Raw genomic sequence first — 19,162 nt, 5'->3', positions numbered from 1 at the left:
GAATGTTGTGCATATGAGTCTGAGGTGTCCACATCTGTGCCTGAAACCAGATATGAGCCAAGGAAATTTGCCCATTTTATTAAGAAAATAAAATATATTCATTTTGATCATGGCTCTGGACATCAACTATGAATCCTGTGACATGGGAAGAAAGATGTTTAAGGATTATGTTGTTCTAATACTAGAGGCCTGGTACACAGATTCATGCACATTGAAAGGAAATTAATTAGAAGAAATGTTTTGATATCACTATTCACCCTTTCTCTATAATAGAAGTGTCAACCAAATGCACAATCAACAATGACAGATTGAAACACAGGCTTGCGATTGGCACCAGCGAGAGCTTTATATATATCACACATGCACGAGTCAACTTAGCCTCTTATAGATATAGAATAAATTTGCTTTATTAAACCTGCTTTCTGATTTAGCTAAACTTTCCCAGCCCAGTGAAGCACCCCAACTTCTCTTTCAGGTAATTGTCAGCAAAACAGCAATAAATATCAACATGAAGCAGATTATTATTATAGATCATTCAGGGAGAACAAAGGGTAAAATATTTAACTGCAGCAGTGTTTATCTATATTCTGTGCAGTGAGAAAACCTGAAATCATTTTCAAGTTCCACCATTTTTTACTTTTCAGTCAAGTCAAGTTTCTAAACTTTCTAAATCTCCAATTTCCAGCTAATGAAAAGAAAATAGGATTCTACCAAGTCTCTTATCTACCTACTCCAGGACTTCTATGAGGACCAAATGAGATGAGGCACATGAAATGCTTCACAGACATTTGGTTAAAGTGCAAAATGTTTGTACCTGGCTACAAAGCAAGTCATGTTCCTGGGCTGAAGAAACTCCAAGGAGGCTAATCTCTAGGGAGAGGAAGCTGGGCATTGCTATGTGATGTCATTACCTGGTGCCCACAGCGAACTGCTTCTGGGCTAGGCTGGGCTGTGGGCCATGTTTTGCACCATGGGGTCTTAGCAGTGTTGGCTGTGATTTGGTGGGGTGTCACTCTGGGGTTTTAGCGGGGCCTGTGTCCCACTTGGGGGAAGCTGAGTGTTGCTTCGTTGGCTCCAGGTGTGCAGTGCCATTTATTTGTAAATGGCCAGTGCATGTCACAGCAGCTCCTGTGTTGAACATCTGCCCCCTGGTGGTCAGTGTGCATCATAGTGACCAGTAGGCAGTTGGATGGACACTTAGAATTTTAGATAGATAGATAGATAGATAGATAGATAGATAGATAGATAGATAGATAGATATAGATGATATAGATATAGATATAGATATAGATATAGATATAGATATAGATATAGATATAGATATAGATATAGATATAGATATAGATATAGATATAGATATAGATATAGATATAGATATAGATATAGATATAGATGATATAGATATATAGATAAATAGTGCCAATCCTTCAATATCAGCTTCAATACTCATTTATAGGATCAGTTTCCTATTTAACCTACAAGCCTTTAACATCACTACTTTCCCCATATACCAATACAAAACCCATATGAACTTTGCAAATAACTTACGTTTCATTGCTTGGCCTCTTTAAAGTTTATAATTGAGAATCAAGTGAATTATTTTTTGATAATTGTTGATAATTATCCTGGTTGTTTGGTCCTTAAAACAAGTGGATCAGAATAACTTTTCAGTAACCAACCTTTTTACTCATCATTCCTTTACTGTTCAGGGATGAGCAAAAGGAGGTTTACAGTTGTGAGTACATGAAACAGTTTATTCTTGTATTATTATTTGTGAATTTTGTATTCATTTGTATTAAAACTGTAAGCCTACTTTTCCCCACTATTTTACCAGGTTATCATAGAATCTCAGCTTTAAAACTATCTTCAATTTTAATTACTCCACTTTTCAACCACGTTTGAATCGTCTTTATTTTATCTTTGTAATTTGGTCAGTCATTCTCTCTTTCAACTCTTGGTAACTGAAATCTCATAACCTCTCAAGACAATCTAATTTTATCTTTTGATAGATTAACTGAAAAAGTCACTTTATCTCTAAAGTAGATAACAAAATATTTTATTTAAGATGACATCTCATTGAGATATTGTTACGTTTTAAGAATTGTGTATGTTTTGTTCAGTTATCGGGCTCACTTTAGTAAAAGCTCTTTTATGTGGTAAAATAGAAAACTTTAAGATGAGATAATGTTTCAAGCAATAACTTTGATTTTCTAATAGGGATGAAGGAGAAAAAAAAAGAGAATAAAAACAAAGGTAGAGAAAAATAAAGGTGACTATAATTGCAAAGAAGGCTGCCAAATGGCATTTTAACTAGCTAATATTTTATGAGACTCTTTAACAACATAGATATTTATGCATATCTTAATATTAATTTTTAATTTATGCCATTTAGAAGTGTCCAGTAATATTTTAAATGGGTAAAAGTATTGTTGAACCACAATAGTTTATTAATTCTCTCTTGTGGGACATTTGGTTTATATCTAATAAACCTAAACAGAGCTTTCGTCAACTTCTTTGTAGCTACTAACTTTTTTGTGCACATAAATACCAACCCCTTTAGGATAATTTCCTTGAAATTGAATTATTTGTACAAAGTATAAGGGCCCCAGAAAAAATTCATTATTTTACCCTCTCATAAGAAGTAAATGAAAATTCCCATGTTGCTGAACCACCACAGATCACTAAGTCTTTAAATTGACTTTACACATATCAATAATGCTAAACAATCATGAAGTACACATTATAGTGTAGTATGTAGATATATGTAGAGATAGATGATAGATAGATAGATAGATAGATAGATAGATAGATAGATAAAGATGATAGGTATAGATAGTAATCTTTTTTAAAAATCTTACACAGTTCTATGAGGAGAAGAGAACACATAGATTTTAATCAACACTAATAAAAGAGAAAAATGGTAATTGGCGTACGACAATACCCTTTTCATTGGCTAATCAGGGCTATATGCAAATTAACTGCCAACTAAGATTGGCAGTTAACTGTCAACAAGATGGCGGTTAATTTGCATATGTAGGCACAATGCAGGGAGGCGAAAGGGAAAGCAGGAAGAAGCCCACTGCCACTGACAGTGATCAGAAACCCAGGGGGGAGCTAAGAGCTGGGGGGCAGGGCAAAGGCGGCCCTGGGGCCGCCTTTGCCCTGCCCCCCAGCCATGATCGGAGAATCAGGTGCCTTTGCTGCCCTGGCCAGTGATAGCAGGAAGTAGGGGTGGAGCCAGCGATGGGAGCTGGGCACGGTCGAAGCTGGCAGTCCCAGGAGCTAGGGGCCCCTTGCCTGGGCCTAAAGCGAAGCCCACGATCACGGGGCCGCTGCAGCTGTGGGTCCCCGCTGCCCGGGCCGGACGCCTCAGCCAGAGGCATCCTGCAGGGGCAGGGGCGGAGCCCGCGCAATCGCGGCGCCCCCCGCTGCCACTGCAGGTCCCCGCTTCCCCGGGCCCGACGCCTAGGCCAGAGGTGTCAGGCCTGGGCAAGGGGCCGATCCTGCGATTGGAGGGTGATGGGGGTCAACGCCTGAGGGCTCCCAGTATGTGAGAGGGGGCAGGCTGGGCTGAGGGACACTCCCCCCACACACACACCCAGTGCACGAATTTCGTGCACCGGGCCCCTAGTTTTACATATAAGAAAATTAAGATTCCAAATAACTAAATGACTTATTCATTGCCACATTGCTAGTAAGACAAAAAGTTGACCTGGAACTCAAATTTTCTAAGGTATCACGTGTCTTCTCTGTTACTCTACTAGAAAAACTATAGACTTTCTGATACTTTCTGTAGTGAACTGAAGAAGTAAATATTTCTGCACAATAATTTAAATAGAAAACTTTAAATATTCAAATGTTGATCCTGAATTCTATTTTCTTATTTCATGTAGGATTTTAGTCACCTAATAACAGTGAAAAAACAAAATATTTATATTTTGAAATAAGCATGCAAATTTGGTAAGACATACATGTCATTTTAATACAGCTATCTTAAAATGTTGACTACTTCAAAAAATGCGTTTTTTGTTCAATGAGAAATGACCTTTTTATACATTTCACACTACTTTAAAGTTGAAGTAGCTTTCAAAACTCCCACTAATGGCACCTAAAGTGGAAGATGGTGAACAGCACTTTATCTCAGCCTTGAAGGTGATACAAACCAGCATGACAGGTTGACGTTTCTAACATCCTGGACTCCAGAAAAGATTCCAATAAAATTAAATGTTTTGTTTTATTGTCTTTTTGTCTTGTTGTATTTTTTTGTTTTGTTTTTTTTGGTTTGTTTATTGTAATGCCAAAATTTATAGTGATGCAGAGCTCTTGTGTTTTTTTGTTTGTTTGTTTGTTCTTAATTATCATATTGGCTATCCAAGTCTCTTTTTCTGTGAATAGCCTATTCACATTTTTGGTCCTTTTTAAAAATGAGTTGTTTGTGGTTTTCTTATTGATTTGCAGGAGTTTCTTATGTTTTATGGGTGGTATTTGTTTGTCAGTTATATTTGCTGTAGACTATGTGTATATATTTGTTTTTTGTTTTTAGCTTTGCTTATGGTGCCTTTTATTGTTAAGAAAAAATGTTGTATTAATAGTAAAATGTATCAATTGTTTTCTCAAAGTTTTTTATATTTTTATCTTAAGAATTTATCCATCCTTTTCATAAGAAATAGGATTTTTATATTAAAGTGTCTGTAAAATCAGAGTGTTTAACTTGGTACCACATTATGAATTTTAATTTGCTATATTTTGATTACTAATTATTGAGGTGTTTTTTTTAGATGGTTATTGGCTACTCATAGTCCTCTTGTGAGGTGTCTCTTGAAGTTCTTAATTATTTTTTATTTGTTTTGTTTATCTTTTTCTTATTACTTTTAAGAGTTCTTTATATATTAGGAAATCAGTTTTTGTCAGTTATATGTGTTACAAGAGGATTTTGTTACTACTTCCCTAATAAATTTGTTTTTCATATCTTTACATTTTTCCTTCCCTTACTACCACGTAGTAAGACAACAACTATAGTTGAGAGTTGAATTGCAGTATAATTTTAGTCACAAGGTAAACTACACAGAACCTTCGTACTATTGCTGTTGTTAAGTGAAATATTTTAACACATCACCAATAAGTTTGAAGATGCTGCGGGTTTTGTTGTAGATGATATGTATTGATGAGAAGAAATTCATTTGCATTCCTACTTTTCTAAAAGTGATAATTATTGTTGCTATTATTAATCATGAAACAGTCTTGAAGTTCTGGAATGACCTGTCTACATCTTTTGATATGACTACATAGTGTTCTCCATTAACACATTATTATAGATAATTTATTAATTTTCTACTGTTAAACCAAATTTATATTCTATGATAAATCCTAAGCAAATAATCCCAACATTTCTTATTGTTGGTTGACTCATGATACTCTTTCTTTAGATATTGTACCTATACCCATGAATACATGTAAGCCTTAAAACTCTTATATTGTATAGTTCCTGCCTAATTTGGCAATGAAAATAATCGTGATAATTCTCTAGATAAGTTTCTACTAGATTGGAATTTGGTGGAGAGAATATTGTCGATACTTACAAACAAAAAACATCTGAATTTAGTACTACCCAGTAAGATACCATCATCTCTACACACACACACACACACACACACACACACACACACACACACACACAGATGTATAAGTTTGTGTCACAACTCATGCTTCCCAGGAAAGAAGTCAACAATTTATATTGAAAATACTGCATACCTGCTTAACCAATCCATGGTGAGATATTTGTGGAGTATATCAGGGGATTCCAGAAACGTGAAAGTACAATCTTGATTATTCTGTTGTACATTACCCATGATTTCCCAGCACAGAACCATTTATTTCAAAAGGTTAAGGAAAACTCTGAGACATTATTTTGTAGCTCAGAGGGCCACCATCTTTAAAGATAGTTATGTGTGGTGCATAAACAACCACATCCATAAACTACAGGGTGACATAATAGCAGAAGAGTTTTTAAAATCCCTGGACTTGTACAAAGCTTTAATGGCTATTATAATTGCTCTAAACATGAAGTGAAGGTGTTCATGGCAATCATGGTTGGGAATGCCATGAGTGTTCTTGGTGAAGAAACTTCATTATAGACAAAAACAGTGGTTGGTTCTAGTAAAAACCAGCTAATTCTTTCAATTAATTAAAAGTCATGATCCCAACCCTCTTATGGGTAGAAAACAATCATTAACAAATGAAGCTCTCTTTGTTTATCTATTAGAACTCAGTGAATTCACAGGAACAATCTAGAACATCAAGAGGTAAAAAGAATGCATCTTATAGAAGCCGAAGGATGGTGGGAATTTATGTCAGCATTGACACATGTGCTTTCTGATGCCTGTGTAGCTGCCTGTTCCCACTTGCATGCTATTATGGATGCCACACGATCCTGTTACTAGAGGAGCCTTATTTTTTACCTGAATTTATTACTAAATGAGTGAAATAATATAAATTAGGGCAAGTTGAACGTATAAAGGTTCCAGTTTCTGACTCTGTCCATATCTTCAAAGATACTCCAAACATGACAGGTGACCCATAAATGTTTTAGAATCAGTTAGATATCTGGAAATGAGAAGAAAAGTCTACCTGAATTGTGTTTGGTGAGATACCATGTTAAAAGTCTTAGCTGTGTTCACATGGCGATGTGTATAGATTAATCATATAGCTCAGGCTTATAAAACTACTCATATAATTAGTATCTTTTTAACATACAATTTTTTAAATTTTTTCACAATGAAAAAAATATTGTAGAAAGTCTCAGATAAATCACTAAACAAATGTAATATCTGAAGCTACTGTTGACAATCAGGTACCGTCTCTTTGGACATCTTCCCTACTGATTTTTATTTCCATAGAAATCATTTTTATGGCAATGTATCAAAAGTCCTAATGGGGAAAAACCATTAAGACATAAAAGTGCTGCTGAGATGAGCTCTATCCCTGTGCATTCCACTTGGTAATGAGCAGCATCGTGAGCCCACTGGCAATGCAATCTTCCCACTGGTGATTTACAGCATTAGAAAGCCCATCTTACTTCTCTTCTGAAATCCATAGAGGGGTGAAGAACTGCAGAAAAAAAGTAAGACAAAGAAAAAGAGGCTGGATTAAGGTATTCATTAATTTTCCCAAATAAATCTGAGTTTATGTGCACCTGCCAGATTTTTAGATAACTGAATTTCCACAAGGATCACAAAAGCTTATATTGAGTACTAGAAATCATGCACTGGTTGGGTCCGTAGTGGCTGCCAGCTGCTGGCCAGGGCCTCCCTCCCTTCCCATGGCCGGCCTCGCCCCCTGATAAAACTCCCAGACAACTCCTGGTCGAGGGGACAATTTGCATACTACACTTTCATTATATAGGATGGTGATGACGTTAAAAAAGGAAAGGATTACACAGAAAATGTGCCTGCTGTACTATCCATACATTAGGTACCATGTCCAAACCTCAGAATAAAATATACCACTAGCTTAAGTGTATCAGAGTTTAAAAAGACTACTTAAATGTGGTAAAAAGGTAATTCATCTAGGGATCCAGTCTCGTTAACTTTCTAAATTTCATCATGCATTCATCTCTTATGAAGTCTATAAAAAATTTAACCATACAGTTTATTTATCAAGTTATTTCATTTTTATATTTCAGTTTCTGTTAGAATGTTTATAATGTAATGATAAATCAACTCAAACATAACTGCCTTTTAATAAATTTGTGACAGTAGAAGCGGATGATTATGTTTCCCTAAGATATGTTTTGGGTGGCACTTTTTCATTTCGGATTTTCTAAAGGCCTCAGATGGGTATTTTTTCTTATTCCTTTAGTAATTACTAAAGTCATGGGGAAAAGAATAACCTTAGTGATTATAAACCTTAGGTTTACTTATTATTTCCTGAAAAATATATATCCTCAGAGTGAAAAAAGCTCTGTGTAACCATTATAATTATTTTTGGAGGTGGGAATTGGAAAGAGGGCTTATTTATGTATCTTCCCTAGAAGTTTCTATCAAGCCACATATTTATTCTATTTGAAAATAATTTATTTTCACTTATTTTTCTTTACTAAAAAACATGAAAAAATTAATAAATGAAGAGCTTCTTTTACCCTAAAAATTAGAAACATAAATGTTAGTAAAATCTAAGCTACCTGAAAGTTAAAAAATATAAGCAAGAAGGGACTCTGCTTTATTTCTAATACTGATCAATTTAAGTCTAATTTTCTTTATTAGTTACAAATGATTTACTTTTGAAATATACTTCATCTTGGAGAAAATAGATTTATTCTAATACATTTTTAATATGATCACCAAGTATCTTTCCCATGATCTCTTTTTATCTTCTGAAACTTTCACAAGTGGAGGAGACATGAATCGGCACCATCTGAGGGTAAATTCCTGGGGGTGTTTTTGTAATCATGAAAACTGTGAATGAAAAGTAAAAACAGATTTTGAAATATCTTTTTGGAAATCTTGGCAGCTTATTCTCCAGTCTCAAATGATCAATATGGTGTGTGATTGTGTGTGTGTGTGTGTCTTTTTTCCATCAGAGAGAACAATTTAACAACATTGTTTTTCACATTTTGTTAGAAATATTAACATTGGATAGGCTTCTAATAACAGTTTCAATAAATTCACACTATCCCCCCAGGATATTAATAAGTTGATTTGTGTTAAATTATGAAACAAAGAAATATTCTAGGAAACTGAAACATGTTTTGCAAATAAATTATAAAATAGAATAATATTAAATTCTTCTTCTGTTATTAAGTTTTTACTCTCATTCTTTCCTTTATTTACTGATCCTCAGCTCTATATCAGAATCAAGGACTAACACTAAGTGTACAACAGTGACTAAGACAAAATCCTTGAGTTCAAGAAACTCATATTTACCAAGTATGTGTTTCAAGCGCATAGCAAAGCTTTCTCATGTCACATTGTGATAAATGCTGCACCAGTAATTTTCAAGGAGCTGGAGAAGCTGGACTGAGGGAGGAAGGGCAGCAAGGGCACACAATATATTTCACAGAGGCAATAATCTAGAATCAGAGCCTGAAGAAAGAGTAGAGATTGCCATCCAAAGGGAGGAGGGGTGAGGAGTATGCTTGGAAGAAGTAATACTCACGACAACCCTTAAACATTTCAAAATCTCTAAGAGTTGTATTGTCACTGAAGTATACAACGCATATAGCTGCTAAAGGGTAAGTCCTACCAAGGAATTTGTACTTGACTTCTTTAGACAATTGGATTCTTGGAGTATTTCTAGCGGGAATTACACAGTCAGCTTTGTGTTTTGGAACATTATGTGGCAGCGGTATGGAGGAATAACTGGAAGAAAATAAAAGTGATATTGAAGTTGTAGAAAGAGATAAACTAATAAGGAAGTTGAACAAGAAAGAGCAACTCAGTATACTTCTCCACTTTCTGACTTGAGTGTTTTGGACATGAGTGTATCATTACTCAAACGAGGACCAGAAAGAGGAGAAAACAGTTTTCAAAGAGAAGGTCCTTAACATATTGACCCTTATCAATATTTATTAATTATCTCACCTATGTAAGACACCATGTTGTTCACAAGAAATCAGTTGACTACAAGGGCTATGCCTTTGATTTTTTTTTTCTTTTTGGGGAAGTAACACATAATTTTAACTATAAATTTCAGAACATATATGATAGGTTCCAAATGAGTGTTACAGGTAGTAAATCCTAAATAGGCTCAGAAAATGAATGGATTACAAGTTACTTTAGCAGGTGGCAAACTTAGTAAAGAGAGTCCATAGATGAGTAGAGGAAAAGGAATCTAAGTAGATGGATAGATGGGGTCAGATTACAGAAGTCTTGAATGCAGAGGAAAAGCAGGATCCAGGTATAATTACAGCTTTTTGTCCAGATGAGGCTCAATCTAGCAATGTGTAGGTTGTATTTTGTGAAGTTAGCTGGAAGCCAGAAAGCCACTTAGATTATTAAAATAACACAAGGAGAAGACTTCTTTTCTTTTAAAAGATAATGATGCTTTCAGAATTCAGAGGAACTCATTTTAATGGACTAAAAGAAATGACAGTTAATAATTTACTTTGCCAATATGATTACTCCATTCCTCCCCCCAAATAATTTTCTATAGATATGTAAGGGAAATCTCATTTCCACTTGAATTTAAGGAGAATTGAGAGAGTTATAGTATACATGCTTTGACATGTTTGAAAAAAATCATATAACTGTGAGTTAGAAATTGAAGCACCTTACAGATCACATTATTCAGAGCTTAATTTTACAAATAACATCCAGAGGGCTTTAAATACTTGTCAAAGATCAAAGAATAAGCTAGAAGCAGATCTGGGAATAGAATGAAAGTGTTCCCTGTCCAATCTTTGACTTTACCAATTTAAATTTGGGGCGAAAGAGATTTCAAATTAAGGAAAAAGAAAACAGAGTGTGAAACCTTCCAAAGAATTTGAAATACTCAGTAGCAAAAGTTCAAATTTGGAAATAGGAATAAATAGGAATCTTTCTGGCCCTTGAGATCTAGATGAATTTACCCTTGAACCTCACCTCTAGTGTAGGAATTTAAAATGCTGCCTAAGACTCCATTGTCATGGCCAGAGGGCAGTGGACATAGAAGCTCATGTTCTCTTAACCCCCTTAGCCTCCTGGGCTTGGATTCCTCTCCTGTTGTCTTTTCTGTTCTGTATTGATCTGTATGTAAGGCTTATTCCCTTCTTTGTCCCCCTTCAAACAAAGCAAAACACCTCAAAAATATAATTGATCATGGGAGATTTTATTGAAAACCTGAAGTCAGAAGGGAATCTCATTTGGCAAACATCAAAACACAAAACTTAAAAGTAGAATTTAGATATTTCTCTTTTTTAATATACTAGAGGCCCGGTGCATGAAATTCGTGCATTCAGGGGGGTCCTTCAGCCTGGCCTGTGCTCTCTTGTAGTCCATGAGCCCTCGAGAAATGTCCCACTGACGACTTTGGCCCACTCTCCCTGGTGGTCAGTGCACCTCATAGCGACATGTCATTCTGCTGTTTGGTAGATTTGCATATTGGCCTTTTATTATATAGGATTATTATTATTATTAGTAGTAGTAGTAGTAGTATTTTGCTGATTTCAGAGAGGGAAGGAGAGGGAGAGAGAGAAGCACCAATGAAGAGAGAGAATTATTGCTCAGCTGCCTTCTGCATGCCCCCTAGTGGAGATCCAGCCAGCAATTGAACTGTGCCCTGACCAGGAATTGAACTGTGACCTCCTGGTTCATAGGTCAAGGTTCAACTACTGAACTATGCTGGGAGGGTCACTTCTACTCCTCTCTAGTTTTCTTTCCCATAGGGAAAGGTACCCCAGTCTTTCCTGGTTTCTTTAGTCCCCTGCCATCTTGGCTTGTCTCTTTTTTCTTCTTCATTCTAGCACTCCAGAATAGCAAGCCTTCTGTTCCAGGCCTTCACCTCTCCTTCCGAGCCCTTTGTGACAGCATATATGGGCCCTAGTGAAGGCTGAAGACGGCTCCCTTCCTAGGCAGTATTCTACCACTATGTTCTTCATCTGACTTCCACACAATGAAAACAGTCACTTAATCAGCAACATCAGATAGACATATTAATGAATGTCTATATTATGCCAGGTAAAATGCTAGGAAATACAACTACAGAATGAAAAAGGCCCCTGATATCAAAAAGAATAATAAAAAAGATTTATAATTTATAAAGGGGCTTTCAATTTAATGTACCAAAGAATTTGTATGCATTCAATAACACAGGATCAAACTTGAAGAGAATGAATAAATAGAAATATTTTTTGCTCCTTTGATCTAGATGTATTTGCTCTGGACTCAGACCTATTCCAGAGTGGGAACTTAAAATGCTATCTAAGGTTAATTGAATTTTGATTATTTAAAGTCTTCTAACAATCTTATAGATTGGATCTGGGAGGTAGTGTGGCTAATACTTACTCAAATTTCTCCCCTTAAGTTCTTAGAGCTAATTGCTATGTTGGAATTTTTACCAATTCAACCAATGACTAAGATTTCATATTAAAAGGAGAAATAGTTCAAGGATCAGTTATACACATACTAGTAGAAGCCAAGCAAGGATACCACTATGCTATTCAATATTAGCTTTAATATTTAATAGAACAAGGTATCCTGTTCAACCCTTCCCTTAACTCTTGCTTTCATTTTTAAAAGGAAAGTAAAACCTTGGTAGAGTTCAGGACTGTTTCACCTACTTCAGTTATTGATATGATGCATTTCTATTATCTCCTGCACAGAAAACAAATCAGTTTAACACACAGAAAAGTCAGAGCACATTTTCTCAATATTTTCAACATTAGGATAGAGTTCAATTAGAGGTGAGATTGTGCCAAAGGAAGCATTTCATTTAGAAGAAGCCTCAGAGTGCTTAGAGCTTATTTGAGCATTGACTGATCTTACCTAACGCCCGAGCAGCTGCACTGGGGGATTCCTCAATTTACTGAATGGCATTTTGTTTAATAAAATGTATTTTCTATTTGACATTTAAGAATGTCTTTACAGTGTCTAAATTTCAGATTTCAAAATTCAGCATGAGGCTATGACATTTTGGGAGTAGAGTGACCCACATTGAGCCATTACCTCTGCACACACAACGTGTAGATCTTCTGTGGCTGACGTTTATAACAGGGGGGAATTAAGAAATACTGAATCCTTACAATGAACCAGCGTACATTTACATCCTATTTAAGAACAACCTGACTTAAACTGTAGGTTGGCATTACTATTTTAATTTTTGTCAGAGGAAGTGGATGTTTGGAGATATTAAATAACTTCTCAAGGTCACTTAGGTAGGAATGAAGAAGCTGGGGTTGCTTCCTACGTCTGCTCGTGTCAACGTGAGCAGTGTACACGTAGGAAAACCTGAAGGCCCGGATTCTAGCCTCGTCAATAAGGTATTTTATTTCTCCAACAAGATCTTTCTCGTTATTCAGGTGTTAACAATATATTATCTACTTATGTTAAAAAGTTCTGTGGGGGGAAAAATGAGATGATTTATGTAAAACTAATACTTAAAAGCATAGTGGTATCCTTACTTGGCTTCTGTGTGTATTACTGATCCTAAGTCTCCCACACAGGGCCAATATCATAAAATTGTGTCTGAAATATACTGCAGTAGAATTCATGAAGCTGATGGCTGGAGACATGCTGCATTTCACAGAACTTTCTTCTTTTCAGTTACTATAAAGTTAAGGAAGAACCTGGGAATATCAAATGTTTTTTATTTCCATTTCTTATGCTGCCTGTTTTGAGGCAAATGACTTCCCTAAGGATATATGGATGCCAACAGGTCCATAATGAGTAGCTTAGAGGATAGTATTTACAGTATACATAGCCACTTAAGGAAGGATGTGTTTATTTAATTTTAATAATTTTTTTTTCATTTTTTTTGTGGAGTGATACTTTATGTTGAGCACTTGTGAGAGCCTAGCTTATACCTTAAACCATCTTTAAATATAAAGGAGAAGCACATTCTGTATATACTCTTTCTCCTTTCTAGCAAAACATTCTATGCCACCCTTATTCTTTTATTTTGAAACCAAAAATTATCATATGAGTGAGATCCAGGACTTTTTGACCCTGAAGTTTGCTGGGCTCATTTTTCCTGACTGTTACAACAGTTAAAAGTCTATGTTTTCCCTAAGTCTCATAACATCACTTTCACTTTAAGGTAACTGAAATATCCTTTAGCATCTAATGTTTAATTAGTCAATAAATGTAAATACATAATAGTAAATGTCTATACTATTTTCCTTTTTGTCCTTTTTTTCGCACTTCCTTTGTTTTCCATGGTTTCTATAGCCTACAATGTGGGATTCATTGCGCATTCTTTCTTTTTCTAAAGTGAGAATAAGTCAGATCTGTACTCTTTGTACCAAAGGAATGTTGACGAATGATTCAGTTAATTTTGAATTTCATATAAGCAACAAATTATTTCAGTATAAATATGCTCTCTTCAAATATTGTGTATTTATTCTAAAAATTATTTAAAGTTAACCTAAAATTAAAATTTAATTGGGTGGCCTATATTTTTCAATGATAAGTATCTGCGTCCTATTAATACTCAAACATTTCCCAATCCGTGGGATATATATACCTTTTTCCTTTTGAGTTTGTTGTGTGCCTGGCTCAGGTGGCTTTTATCCTGCTTCACTGATTTCCTTGTAAGATTATCATTGTTGCTTATTAATTTGGGCTCCTTTGGCTCCTTCTGGACAAAATTGAAAAAGATGAGAGTAATTTTCTCATTATCTGGAGGCCTGAACTTAGCTAATTATTTTTCATTTTATTCACTTTTCAATTTAGCCCTGTAGGTGGTATGATTATATGTTTATTTCCTCAAGAATTATTTTTTAAATCATTAATAATACTGACACTTGGAATTAAGACCTCTATCAGTTTTTAATCCTCCTTGGTAAGTTACACTTTGGATAGCATTCTACTCTCCCTTTCACTGATATATTCTGTGCTAAATTACTACATGTGTCATTCTGTATTTGAAAAGCAATATGGCTACTGTTCTTTAGTTATATTTCTGCTATCTCATCTTGGAAGTTTACAAAATTTGTACTTCACACATGTGTCCTTTTGGAAGTTATATTTTATTGTTTAAATGCCAAAGTAGTCTCCCCTTGAGATGTGCAAATTTATATTTTTGTAATAGTTGCCCATATAACAGTGTACACCCTACAGAGCCTCTTTCGGGGGGAGAAGCACACCAAAGGTCAGTTAAGAAGTCAAAAATACCAATAGATTTTTACTTCATAAATGAAAACCTATAATCTTAGAAATCTACTGCAGCAGACCCTTATACATTTACCCTTAGAACCGTAATATAGACGAAACCATAGTGTAGTCTTTGAAAAAAAATCTCTCCTCTTCTTTTGTGATTCGAGATCAAGGTCTGCATTGCTGTTTTATGTCCATGGAGGATTCATCCGGTGATTCTAGTATATTTCCTTATATAAATACTTACATTCAAGGCATCTTAACATTAGGTGTAATTTCTAGTGGCAGCTTCTTCTTCGGTTATTGAGCCAATACATGTATATTGTTCTTCACAATAAGCAGAAGCAGCTTCATTTTGTAGGTTTAAAATTTGTATTTTTCAATGGCATTGCATTATTGAGCTATTGTTGATGCCATTGATGTAACAGGCATAGCATTCTTACACCAAGATATTTAAAGATTATTAAACCAAAAGAAGATAACGTTTATTCTTCAAGAAATAATATAAAACATTTATGTGAAATTACAAAAGAAAAAAAAGAGATTTTTTTTCAGCAGCATCATCTTTTAAAAATGTGTCCTGCATTTAATTTTTGAAAAGGAAAACCATTCTATTTTGCTCAGTTAAATTGTGGAAAAGCTCTGAGAACCCAGAAAAATCAAATGGAGTCAATAAATGAAAGCTTCAATTGTTAGAGTGCAAGACCTCTTCAGATAACTATGACCCCCCATAAGAAGTCAACTCTCATAAAAGTAATTCAAGCAGTTCATGGTCTTAGATAGAGCCCTGCTTCCAGCGAGGTCAAAGGAAGGTGCCAGTCCTTTGCAGTTTGATCATCATTCTCATCAAAGGTGGGAGCTCTATGTGGGAGAAATGCTCAAGGCCCAATAAGTCCTATGCCTTTAAATATTGAAGAATGTACTATACTGGAGCTCTTCCCATATTCATTCATGTCCTGCTGTTTATAAAAAGACAGAACTGTATATTGTTGAGACAAAAGAAAGTTAGATAGATAAGAGTGGGGTCATGGGAGGAGGATGTAAAACTGGAAACCCAAGGAGGCAGAGTTACTAAGGTACCCCAACTGGGTGGGGAAGGAAGGGTGCGCGGAGAGGCATGGATGTATGAATGTTGCTAAGACAGACAACTTGCAGATAACCAATCACAAGGTAGTAAGGCATAGACACCAATCCCAAGGATGTTGCTCAGGCAAAATTCTTTGAAAAGACCAATGAGGAGCAAGCAAGGCTGTCTCCACGCCCTAAATTAAAAGGCTGCTTCTGCTCAATGAATTCTGGTGGGGGAGCACATTCCTGTGCACAGGTGGCTTATGGCCATGTGGACCTCAACACATGGATAATAGGCCTTATTTAGTTTAGATGTTAAAATACTCCTGACTGTAACAGAAAGGAAGCTCTGGACACTGGCCTGCTCCTGGAATCCCTCGACTTCATTCGATTTTGGGAAACAACGAACTCAGACTCAAACCCCACATTTTGGTTTCATTATGATTACCTGGGAAATAAAAGAGGAGAAGAAGATGGGTCTTTGTTCTTTGGTAAAAGGGTAATAATTCTAACTCAGTCTGAACTTTAATAAGTAAGGTCATCTTAAAAGTGGTCAACACGGGGACATTTAGCTTTGTCCTCCATCCCTGCGCTACCTTGAACTCTGTTTCCAATTTTTCTCTTAATTTCTGTGTTCATTTTTCCTGTTGTCCCATGTTTGGAAGCATATTTGATCCATAAAAATAGAACTTAAAAACAGTGTATCCGTCCACTTGCTTGTATTGACATGGGATTCATGTTGCCCTTAGGCACTGAAGGAGCAGTATTCGGGCACTCAGTCGAGACACCGCATATTAGAGCAGAACCTTCCCAAGACCTCAGGTAAGTCCTGGCTCTTCCACCTGTATTATTGTTTTCACCACTGTTGATCATCCTCAATATATAAAGAACTAAAACAGAAAACCTGCTACATGCCTGTATGAAGAATTGACATTTGCTTCTACATGGTAAATAGTCAAGTAATGAATGAAGGACAAGAAAATATGCCTTTTATTCTAAAAAATAACCATCTGTATATTGTTTCCAAATAAACATACAATGAATGTATATTTGGAGTTTGGAAAAAAAAAGGAAAAGGCAATTTTAGCGTAGTTAGGAGGAGGACTGAGAATCATAAACTTGCTGGAAAATCTGTCATAGACAATGAAATATATGGTGCATAGGCTTAAGGAATAGAGAAGCAGAGATTAGGAGAAAGCTACTAAAGGTCAGGGAGTGTTATGTAAAGGAAATAACAGAAACAAATATGGATAGTAATCAAGGAAAGGCAGAACTTAATTGCCCTATGATGGACTCATCAATCTAATATTTCCAGTGGAATAAGCTACTTCCTGTTTTTAAGAGTCACAGTTAGATGTAAAAGCTCTCACTACTGAGAAGATTGTGAGATGACAGTATTATCGGAAATTCTCCTGGGGGAATCATGGCAACTGTTGATTAAAGTTAAAATAGTAAAAACCAGTAACGGATCCATGGATGTTCTCAATTCAAACAGTGAGTTAAGCTTTAGTCAATTTATTGTGGTGATCATTTTATACTATATACACATAATATATCATATTACATACCTTATACTAATACAATACTATATGTTGTTTAAAAAATACTTCACATAATTAATTTTGGATGAGCAAATTACATTCTAAAGTGCATTTGCTAGGGTATTTTTATAAAATATCAACATGAAATATTGCCATTTGGGACAATATAGATGGACCTTGAGAATACCATGCTAAGCAAAATAAGTAAGTCAGGAAAAGCTAAGAACCATATGATTTTACTGATATCCTATATAATAAACGCCTAATATGCTAAGTGTCCAATCGTCTGGTTGGCTGTTCAATCAATCAAAGCACGATATGCTAATGATATGCTAACCACTCACTATGACGTGCACTGACCACAAGGGAGCAGACATTAGACTGGTCGACCAGTTGCTCTGATGTGCACTTACCACCGGGGGGCAGATTTTCTGATCAGTAGGTTAGCTTGCTGCTGGGGTCTGGCCAATTGGGACTGAGCAAGATGGGTCAGACATGCCCTGGAGCCCTCCCACAGTCCCTCCCTGGCTGGCCAGCCTCCCACATCCCTCCCTGGCCCCAATCGTGCACCAGAGGGGTCCCTTGGCCTAGCCCGAACTCTCTCACAATCCGGGACCCCTTGGGGGATACTGGAGAGCAGATTTCAGCCTGATCCCACAGGCCAGTCTGAGGGACCCCACGGGTGCACCAGGCCTCTAGAGTGGGATATAAAACTGAAACTCATAGACACAGATAGCACTATGGTGGTTTTTAGAGGGAAGGTGGAGGGTTTAGTAAAGGGTAAATGGGGTCAAATACATGGTGAGGGAAGATGATTTGACTTGGGTAGTGGGCATACAATGTAATATACAGATCATGTATCATAGAAATGTAGACCTGGAATCTATATGAACCTATTAACCACTGTCAACCCAATTAATTAATTTGAAAAGGACAATATTGATATTTTAAAAATAAATCAAATATTACAATCATATTTAAAGTTGAATCAAAGTATCTACCTGAGAGACTTTGTCTTGAAAACGCTATAAAAATAGTAAGAAAAAATGTTATTTCATAAATATCAGCTTTAGCCCTTCCCATTTTGATGAGTGGGGACAACTGCTCAAGTGAAAATAGAAAAATAAAGTAGAAAAATATTAATGCCAAAATAGACATGCTTTCAAAAGTGTAAAATTTTCAGACCTTTATAGTTCTATGATAAAATTTCCGGAAGAACTCGGTTTCTCACTAGTAGAGTAACCCAGATTGAAAGAAGCTACTTAACAATAACAGAAGGTGCCCTCTTGCTGTGATGAAGGTATCTATAATAATGAAACCGTAATATGCAAATCAACCAAACGGCCAAACAGTGGAACGACCATTGGAACAACCTTCTGGACGAAGCCGGGGCTGCGAGGGCCAAAGCAGCCACTGGGGCTGCAAGAGCCTACCCTTGCACGAATTTCATGCATCAGGCCTCTAGTTTGTTTATACGATAACCATGACAATTATTTACACTAGGCCAAACCCCCAAAGACTTAGAAGGATTGAAGACTGTGTGTAGTGTCTCATAGTGTGTTAAAGTCTTGATTTATGACGCTTTTCTCAGGAATTTAACATTTTTGTGTAATTATGAATGTTATCCCTCTCCACCTAACGAGGTTGTAGGTTCCATTAGAACCGATCTGCATCTTCTTTGCTTATTACCTTTAGTTCTGTAGCACCCAGCACTGTATCTCACACATTATAGTGTCTGATAAGTATTTGTTCACTTGAATTACTGAA

At 36.0% G+C, this 19,162-nt stretch overlaps 1 protein-coding gene across 2 annotated transcripts in view; it reads left to right on the top strand.

Moving 5' to 3' along the window:
- The window catches only part of SGCZ (sarcoglycan zeta), a 198,202-nt gene that overhangs the window by 161,270 nt on the left and 17,770 nt on the right, over positions 1 to 19,162 (top strand). For both annotated transcript variants that reach the window (XM_059681105.1, XM_059681106.1), the window contains one exon: positions 16,604 to 16,676. In XM_059681105.1, coding sequence (XP_059537088.1) covers positions 16,604 to 16,676 — 73 coding nt within the window. The remainder of the gene's footprint in view (positions 1 to 16,603; positions 16,677 to 19,162) is intronic.

Source organism: Myotis daubentonii, chromosome 2 (genome assembly GCF_963259705.1).
Source record: "Myotis daubentonii chromosome 2, mMyoDau2.1, whole genome shotgun sequence".
NCBI classification, from domain to species: Eukaryota; Metazoa; Chordata; class Mammalia; order Chiroptera; family Vespertilionidae; genus Myotis; species Myotis daubentonii.
Note: the sequence above shows the minus strand (reverse complement) of the source record. Positions and strands in the feature narration are given on the sequence as shown.